This window comes from Nerophis lumbriciformis, linkage group LG27 (genome assembly GCF_033978685.3).
Source record: "Nerophis lumbriciformis linkage group LG27, RoL_Nlum_v2.1, whole genome shotgun sequence".
Classification (NCBI taxonomy): domain Eukaryota; kingdom Metazoa; phylum Chordata; class Actinopteri; order Syngnathiformes; family Syngnathidae; genus Nerophis; species Nerophis lumbriciformis.
Genome location: NC_084574.2, coordinates 30,829,710 through 30,839,869, shown reverse-complemented (window position 1 = coordinate 30,839,869; position 10,160 = coordinate 30,829,710). Strand labels below are relative to the sequence as shown.

The 10,160-nt window shown below is 40.1% G+C and overlaps 1 protein-coding gene across 1 annotated transcript; it reads left to right on the top strand.

The window, feature by feature from the left end:
* The first annotated feature begins 4,600 nt into the window (after window positions 1-4,600).
* On the top strand, window positions 4,601-5,499 carry rln3b (relaxin 3b). The gene is made up of 2 exons (XM_061987805.2): window positions 4,601-4,808; window positions 4,875-5,499. The coding sequence occupies exons 1-2, from the start codon at window positions 4,634-4,636 to the stop codon at window positions 5,153-5,155; spliced, it is 456 nt and encodes a 151-aa protein (XP_061843789.1). The 5' UTR covers window positions 4,601-4,633; the 3' UTR covers window positions 5,156-5,499.
* The last annotated feature ends 4,661 nt before the right edge of the window (window positions 5,500-10,160 follow it).

Below are 10,160 nucleotides of genomic sequence, written 5' to 3'. Positions count from 1 at the left end.
TAATTATTTTACAATCAAAACCTTAGGGGCGACGTTGTAAACAATATATTAAATTGTATTGTGTGCTTTTTTTTTTCTTTTTCTTTCTCGTTCTTTTCTTTTTCTTTTAAATTGTAATTTTACGGCTTTTTTACATCATGTGTGGTCATGTGTTTTATGAAATTGCATTGTCCCCTTTGAAATAAACCAATCTAAATGTAAAATCTAAATTGTTTACACATCACTGGATGAGTTGCATAATTTACAAAAAAAAAAAATGGTTAATTTATTTTAAACATACTGTACTTTCAACAAGTGTCACAAACATTTGGGTCCGTGTACCTTCCGTTCCTTCTATTTCCAATTCTTAAATGCAAATCAAAAAAACACATTTCGGACCATTTTTTTCTATCTTCATTTCTTTCTTTTAAATCTTTTTTTGTTTTATTTTTATTTTTAATTTTTTTAAATTAATCAATCCACAACAAAACAATACACAACACCATAATAATGCAATCCAATTCCAAAACCAAACCCGGCCAAGCAACATTCAGAATAGCAATAAACAGAGCAATTTCTGAAACAAAAAGTTGAACAACTATTTAATGACACTTTTAAAAAAAACAACAATAGGACGCCTGCTGAACAAATATGTTACCGTTATGCTAAAAAAAATTGTCATCACACAGATAACCACGCATTTTTCAATCATCAATCATCCATCCATGCATCCATTTTCTACCGCTTGTCCCTTTCAGGGTCGTGGGGGACGCTGGAGCCTATCTCAGCTGCATTCGGGGTAGGGAGGCGGGGTACACCCTGGACAAGTCACCACCTCATCACAGGGCCAACACAGATAGACAGACAACATTCACACTCAATCAATCAAAGTTTATTTATATAGCCCTAAATCATGAGTGTCTCAAAGGGCTGCACAAGCCACAACAATCCCACATCAGGGCAAGGAAAAACTCAACCCAATGGGCTACAATGAGAAACCTTGGAGGGTACCGCAGATGTGGGAACCCCCCCTGGGCGACCGGTGCAATGGACGTCTGTCACGATCGGGGGTGCAACACTGACGGCTCCGGACGACAGCGTGAAGGTAGGATATGATTTAATCTGTGCAAATCATCCAAACTACCAACATACAGGCAAAACAACAAAAAGGCAAGCGTGCCTAACACACGTAAAGCTAAGACTTAACAGAAGCTATGGCATGGAACAAGAAACCCTTACTTGGTAAAGGCGTGACACAAACAATGAAGCCAGAATGAGTGATTAACAAAGGCAGACTTAAATAGTGATCTCATGGTTAGCGACAGGTGTGATCCGAACAAATGAGACAGGTGAAACTAATGAGTCGCCATGGTGACAAAACAAACAAGGAAGCGCAAACAGGAACTCATGGAGTCCAAAACTAACAGAACATAACCAAACAAAACATGATCTGGACCACGGATCATGACAACGTCGAGTGGACCTAGTTAATAGTGTGAGAGTCCAATCCATTGTGGGGCCAGCATTTTGAATAAACATTTTTTTAGATTTTTGTGTTTATCTGGAAAAATTAAAATCCATAAAAGGAAACCATTACAAAATCAAATTTTATGGCAACATTTTAATGAAAATCCATTTGTTTTTGTTTGTTTTAAAATCTGCTTATATAATAAAAATCGAAAAACGCGCCCAACTTCATTTTTTTGATTTACGTTTCAGAATTGGAAATAGAATCACGGACCACTGTGCTCATTGTCTGACAATTGTTAGAATTTGAAAATGATAATGAATTAGGAAATGTGATTTGCATGCACCTTTTAACAAAGCCACACTTTGTTTAAAAACGGAACGCCAATTGGCCAATTTTTTCCATTTTCGCAACAGTCGTTTTTTGGTTATCGTGGTCACAGACATAACCGCAATAAACACATTTACGTGCGGTATAGGAATCATTATTTAGAAATCAAATATTTTTATAGCTGGAGCATACAAAACCTGTTTATTACATTCTAAACACGCTTTTCAGCATTACAAGAGCCCTCTAGACATGAAATAAAATTCTTAATAGGTGTTAATCCAATACAGCAATGCTGCCTGAGGCTGAGCCAATCGGTGTGGCCACGATACTGAACACCGCGCTCCGATAGATTTGGTCTCCTAGTGGCCAATACTATTCTAGTATTGATCATTCTAGTTCATTTAGCCATTGCTATATTTAAAATGCTTAACACATGCCAAAAATGCTGTATATGCTTTAGAAAAATCTGTGATGCTTTGAAGCTGGAATAGGGGTGAGGGATGACTGTAATGAAATGTGTCCCTTGTATATCCATCCATCACATTTTCTACCGCTTGTCCCTTTCGGGGTCGCGGGGGGTGCCTTCTATATATGCACGTCAAATGTCCGACCAATCAAACGAAGACTTGTATCTCACACTCACGTCCTCACACCCTTGTTTACATTTACAGGTTGTCAATTTGTGAAGATAATCTCTCATCGTCCCTCATTTGTTTGGTTCTATCCTTTTCATAAGCAGTAGGCAATGGGGCGGCCATCAGACACACATATCCTGACTTGAACGTGATATCTCAGATTTCGTATGCTACATTTTTTGTATGAATCTGTTATTGTACGGCCAAATATTGTGCGTAACAAATGAAATCGAGTTCCCAAATAAATAATCACACGCACCAGTGACTCAGTATCAGTGCTTATTTATTTCATTGAGTTTAAGTGTGAAAAACTTTACCATGGGGCCAAAGAAAGTTGCATTAGCCAGCGCTTTTTAAAAAAGATGAGCAACACTGTTGAATTCAAGAAATAACTTGTAGCAAAATGTGAAGGAAACATCCCCTTCTCCCTCTTCAGTCCTCACCATGTTTGCCAACAAGAGTCCTGAACAAAGTTGTGATGTTAAATGTTCATTTCTACCTTACATAGCGCTTCCAATATTGCAGCTTCACGACATCACAGGTTTTTTTGGTGTTTTTTAAAGCATATTCTATAACATTTATTCTCTGAATTAAGCATTTGCAGGCATAAACTAAAAAATACCAACACTACAATAGTATTGGCCACTAGAGAAGACCAAACCAATCAGAGCGCACTATTCATTATCGTGGCCACTGATTGGCTTATCCTCAGGCAGCATTACTATATTCCAAAGTCAACTGTCGGCTTTATTAGAAGAAAATGGAAGAGTTTGGGAACAACAGCAACTCAGCCACCAAGTGGTAGGCCACGTAAACGGACAGAGAGGGGTCAGCCGATGCTGAAGCGCATAGTGCAAAGACTTTCTGCACAGTCAGTTGCTACAGAGCTCCAAACTTCATGTGACCTTCCAATTAGCCCACGTACAGTACGGAATGGGTTTCCATGGCGGAGCAGCTGCATCTAAGGCAGACATCACCAACTCCAATGCAAAGCGTCGAATGCAGTGGTGTAAAGCACGTCGCCACTGGACTCTAGAGCAGTGGAGACGCCTTCTCTGGAGTGATGAATCACGCTTTTCCATCTGACAATCTGATGGACGAGTCTGGGTTTGGAGGTTGCCAGGGGAACGGTACGTTTCAGACTGCATTGTGCCGAGTGTGAAATTTTGGTGGAGGAGGAATTATGGTATGGGGTTGTTTATCAGGAGTTGGGCTTGGCCCCTTAGTTCCAGTGAAAGGAACTTTGAATGCTCCAAAACATTTTGGACAATTCCATGCTCCCAACCTTGTGGGAACAGTTTGGAGCGGGCCCCTTCCTCTTCCAACATGACTGTGCACCAGTGCACAAAGCAAGGTCCATAAAGACATGGATGAACTTGAATGGCCTGCACAGAGTCCTGACCTGAACCCGATAGAACACCTTTGGAATTAATTAGAACGGAGACTGAGAGCCAGGTCTTCTTGACCAACATCAGTGTGTGACCTCACCAATGCACTTTTGGAAAAATGGTCAACCATTCCTATAAACACACTCCGCAACCTCGTGGACAGCCTTCCCAGAAGAGTTGAAGCTATAATAGCTACAAAAGGTGGACCGACATCATATTGAACCCTATGGGTTAGGAATGGGATGGCACTTCAAGTTCATATGTGAGTCAAGGCAGGTGGCCAAATACTTTTGGTAATATAGCGTACTTCCCGCTTCACAATTACAGCGCGACACGTCACATCTGCTCCAACTGCGCCATTAAAGAACCATGAAGTGATTATGCCATGGCCCTGCTTGTTACAAACACCCCCAACTGTTTGGGTAAGCGTGCATGTGCGTGTACAGAAAAGGGAGTCGAAACAAAAGATAATGCAGTTGAAGCTCATCTCCATCATTTTCCTGTCGGGGCGATACGGTGGCGGTGATATTGTTGTCTTACAAACAAAGCTCAACCGAACAACATCGGGAGCAAAAAGGCCAAACAAAAGGTCATGGATGATTAGATTGCAGAAAAGTCTGGTGACTTCATCATTCGCTATGTATAGTCACAACTTTTCTGTTTATGCATTGTTGCCCAGAAAGGTCTCAGCTCTTATCTTTGGGTATGACAAAAGCTAGAGATGCCTCTCAGAGACTATATAAGACGTCGGAAATGAAATGAAACACAAACCACCCGACAGAGCCCTTTCCGACATTCTAAGACGTCCACAGGGAGATTTTTTTTTGAGCGCCATGTGGAAGGCAGCCGTCTTGACTCTTTGTGTCTTGGTGGCATTGGTCGACAGGGTGCGGCTCAATGAAGCTCATCCCTCTTTCTATGGGATGAAGCTGTGCGGCAGAGAGTTTATACGCGCTGTCATCTTTACCTGTGGGGGCTCCCGCTGGAGGAGGAGTGTGGGAGACTCTGGTAAGACTGCAAAATTACCCATGAAAATACTCATTCTGAGAGCTATTCGTTCCTTTTTTTAACCAGCTCTTATTGGAGATGAGGCTTTTGACCAATGGAACGCAAATCCTTTCCCCCAACTCGCCGGTGAGCAGGACGGTGCACCTTCCAACATTTGGAAAGAACAGACAATAGATGTGGCGTCTGTGGCTGCGGAATTTCGCCGCTCGGCTCGCTCGCCGATTTCCGAGGAGGTCCTAGAGGCCCTACGAAGTGCAGACAGGAAAGGGCGCGACGTGGTGGTGGGCCTGTCTAATGCTTGCTGCAAATGGGGCTGTAGTAAGAGTGAAATCAGCTCCCTATGCTAAAAAACATTGGCCTTTCTTGTGCAGGGCTCTAGAATTTAGGTCAGGGGTCCTTAATTACATTTGCCCAAGGGCCAGGAATTAAAAAAAACAAAAACAATTACAATGTAAATATATGTTGGTACAAATATATATAGTCTATAAAAATGTTCTGGGATTTCCCAGTTAATTTCTGTACCATAACCTTATATTTCACAGAAGTGAACTGTTATTGCATAGTAAAAGTCTGTAATTCTAGTCCTTTGTAACATCATAACGCATTCATGTAAATTCAAACAGATTTGTCTCTTAAGGGGATCTGTAGACTACCGTATTTTTCGGAGAATAAGTCGCACCGGAGTATAAGTCACACCGGAGTATAAGTCGCACCTGCCGAAAATGCATAATAAAGAAGGAAAGGATTTTTTGGGGAAATGTATTTGATAAAACACCACCAAGAATAGACATTTGAAAGGCAATTTAAAATACATAAAGAATAGTGAACAACAGGCTTAATAAGTGTACGGTATATGACGCATAAATAACCAACTGAGAACGTGCCTGTTATGTTAACGTAACATATTATGGTAAGAGTCATTCAAATAACTATAACATATAGAACATGCTATACGTTTATCAAACAATCTGTCACTCCTAATCGCTAAATCCCATGAAATCTTATACGTCTAGTCTCTTACGTGAATGAGCTAAATAATATTATTTGATATTTTACGGTAATTTGTTCACACATAAGTCGCTCCTGAGTATAAGTCGCGCCCCCGGCCAAACTATGAAAAAAATTGCGACTTATAGTCCGAAAAATACGGTACATTGAATTGAATTAACGTGGACCCCGACTTAAACAAGTTGAAAAACTTATTCGGGTGTTACCATTTAGTGGTCAATTGTACGGAATATGTACTGTACTGTGCAATCTACTAATAAAAGTTTCAATCAATCAATCAAATTGCACCCTTGTACGGTATATAGGGGTATGCTGTTAAACTGAGAGAGTAATTAACAATTCATTACAATTGTGGCATCACAGCATGTCATTTTATTTTAATTAACTATGAAATAAACAAACAGATTGCCATGTCAAAAGACAGCTTCAACAAAATGAGTGTCATATTTAAAAATACAAACATCTCAATTGACTCCAAACTCAGAGTCCTCAAAACGTATGTATGGTCTGTCCTACTTTACGGCGGCTGTGAATGCTGGAGATTAAACAATCAGCAACTGAGAAAATTAGAGGCAACTGAAATGTGGTTTTGCAGAAAAATACTCTGCATATCATAGACTGAAAATAATATTAATTAGGTATGGGTAAAGGCAAAAACAAGAAGATCTCTAATTGCAAAGATTCGAAATAGGCAGCTGAAATTCCTCGGACATATTAGAAAAGACAGATTAGAAAAACTGATGTTGACAGGAAAAGTAGAAGGAAAGAAAGCTCCAGGTCGACAACGAATAACATATATCAACAGTCTAAGACATGTTATCAGAAATATTAATAATATAGAACTCATACATAGAGCGGACGACAAAGAAGACTGGAGAGCCCTGATCATGGATGCCTGCAAACAGGCCTGATACCCCATGATGATGATGAAACTAAAACTGTGATGTTACAGCATTTAGTTGTAACTTTATTGTAATAATCGTAAAACCACAGCTCTGCAGTTAGAGTAAATTGCTGTAAATATATTTCCCAGTCAATTACTGGAAATGTTACAGTTTAGCCAGTAATTTGCTGTGAATTTTCAATGACATTTTTACAGTGTAATATTTGATGAAAACCAGTAATATTTATGTATGTTACCATTCACCCCGACTGGGATTTGTACCATGGCTTCCTTGCTAGTCTCTGTGTCACTCTTTTTCTGTAAAACTTTATGTTTGTGATGTCTGTTAGGTCGGTCTATTGAGAACCTCTGATCTAGTCATACATTGTGTGAATAAATGTGTGAATTCTTGCCCAAATGTGGTCAATGTGGTTTTAAGACAAATATATACTGCATGTTTAATAAAGATGTTTAATTGTCTCTGATAAAAAAAAAAAGTCTTATCCTCTTTTTCCTCCACGTACTACATTTATTTCACGTCTGTGCAATTGTGCTAAAGTGATTATATATACAGTGCAGCCAACACACCAAGCATGAAACGTGTTTAGTGCACTGAAAATCCACAGCTGTTGCTGTTGGTGTTAGTGGTTAAACATATTTTTAGCTGCAGTACTAATATTGTGACCAAACTATAATATGAGAATACATTTCAAGCTTCAATGAAATACTTTTTAGAAGCTCGTTAGTGAACATTGTTCACCGTGCTAAAGTTACACTTTATTGTGGTAACTCAGGTTTCCTTAGTAATCCATTCCAAAAGGTTAGACGAAGACTGAATCACACGAAAACTGACACTATTTTTCCCATAAATTCGATTATTCCATTCAAAACACCCAAAACTATCAACACTCAATACGTTTTAACTGTATTACACATTAATAATTATAGTTTTACATGCAGAAAATAATGCAAAATACATATATATACATGATGGATGAAATGGATAAATTATCACTTACCTTCATTTTTACCTTTATTGAAGACTGTTGTTGGGGAAAAAGTGCTTTTGTATTTTGTTCTTTCTTGAATTCAATAGTGTTAGACTTAGATGTAGACAAACATTATTGAGCCACAAGGGAAATTGTTCCACACAGTAGCTCATTTTCAAAGGATGGAAAGGGTAAGGATGGAAAGGATAATGCAGGCATTAAGTAGACTAAAAATGTACCATAATAGCAATATGAAATATAACATAGATGTAATATTTACATATTGTATATACAGTTTATAATGTCATAAATGTATATATAATGTGTATATATATGTTTCTCAACTTCTTTATCAGGGCTGGCACTTGCAACTTTCTTTGACACCATGGCGCATTATTTTGTAGCTGTACTCAATTTGAAAAAGCAGAACGACTGAGTCACCGACGCGTGGGATTGTTTGGTAGGACACTCAAGTCCGTCGAATGATACCCATCCATCCATCCATTTTCTACCGCTTGTTCCTTTCGGGGTCGCGGGGGCGGCTGGAGCCTATGTTACATTCGGGCGGAAGACGGGGTACACCCTGGACAAGTCGCCACCTCATTGCAGGGCCAACACAGATAGACAGACAACATTCACACTCACATTCACAGACTCAGGCCAATTTAGTGTTGCCAGGTGCATGTCTTTGGAGGTGGCAGGAAGCCGGAGCGAACCCACGCATCTGTAAACCGATTTATAGAGAACATGCAAACTCCACACAGGAAGATCCTGGCCCCGGGGATCGAACACTAGACCTTCGTATTGTGAGGGACATGCACTAACCCCTGTTCCATTGTGCTGCCCCCGTTGAATGATGCGCATGTGCAAAAAAATAAAAAATATTTTTACACGCAATATTTGACTGTAAACCGATTTATACACAAAATGGGGCTGTATGCAAATAATCCATTCCAAACACCCAAAAATAGAAACGCAGAGACTAAATCCTGCAGCCACCAAACCGGGTCCCTCAACACCCTGACTGAGCCTAGGAATTCTGTCCATAAAAGTTATGAACAGAATTGGTGACAAAGGGCAGCCCTGGCGGAGTCCAATCCTCAATGGAAACCAAGCTCTGACACTGATCATACAGGGAGCGGACTGCTAAGTTTAGACGGTCCGATACCCCATACTCTCTGAGCACTCCCCACAAGACTTACCAAGGACATGGTCGAAGGTCTTCTACAAATCCACAAATCACACGTAGACTGGTTGGGCAAACTCCCATGCACCCTCAAGGATCCTGCCGAGAGTATAGAACAGGTCCACAGTTCCACGACCAGGACGAAAACCACACTGCTCCTCCTGAATCTGAGGTTCGACTATCCGTCGCATAGCCTCCTCTCCAGTACACCTGAATAGACCTTACCGGGAAGGCTTAGGTGTGTGATTCCACAATAGTTGAAACACACCTACCGGTTACCCTTCTTAAAGTGAGGAACCACCACCCAGGTCTGCCAATATAGAGGTACGCCCTCGATGTCCAAGCAATTAATTAAAACTCCTAAACCAGAGGTCCCCAAACTTTTTGACTCGGGGGCCGCATTGGGTTAAAAATATTTATATATAAGTATATATATATATTCCAAACGCCTGAGCGGCTAGGAGACACCAAGAGTAACAAGCAGTAGAAAATGGATTAGAAAGGACAGATTTTAAAAATAAATCATTAAAAAAAAATAAAAATAAAAATATATACAGGTAAAAGCCAGTAAATTAGAATATTTTGAAAAACTTGATTTATTTCAGTAATTGCATTCAAAAGGTGTAACTTGTACATTATATTTATTCATTGCACACAGACTGATGCATTCAAATGTTTATTTCATTTAATTTTGATGATTTGAAGTGGCAACAAATGAAAATCCAAAATTCCGTGTGTCACAAAATTAGAATATTACTTAAGGCTAATACAAAAAAGGGATTTTTAGAAATGTTGGCCAACTGAAAAGTATGAAAATGAAAAATATGAGCATGTACAATACTCAATACTTGGTTGGAGCTCCTTTTGCCTCAATTACTGCGTTAATGCGGCGTGGCATGGAGTCGATGAGTTTCTGGCACTGCTCAGGTGTTATGAGAGCCCAGGTTGCTCTGATAGTGGCCTTCAACTCTTCTGCGTTTTTGGGTCTGGCATTCTGCATCTTCCTTTTCACAATACCCCACAGATTTTCTATGGGGCTAAGGTCAGGGGAGTTGGCGGGCCAATTTAGAACAGAAATACCATGGTCCGTAAACCAGGCACGGGTAGATTTTGCGCTGTGTGCAGGCGCCAAGTCCTGTTGGAACTTGAAATCTCCATCTCCATAGAGCAGGTCAGCAGCAGGAAGCATGAAGTGCTCTAAAACTTGCTGGTAGACGGCTGCGTAGACCCTAGATCTCAGGAAACAGAGTGGACCGACACCAGCAGATGACATGGCACCCCAAACC

Bases quoted from the DNA above. Each gene is read 5' to 3' on its own strand.
- rln3b (XM_061987805.2), top strand. From the start codon at position 4,634: ATGTGGAAGGCAGCCGTCTTGACTCTTTGTGTCTTGGTGGCATTGGTC. The intron at 4,809-4,874 runs GTAAGACTGCAA...TTTTTTAACCAG, and splicing joins GAGGAGTGTGGGAGACTCTG to CTCTTATTGGAGATGAGGCT.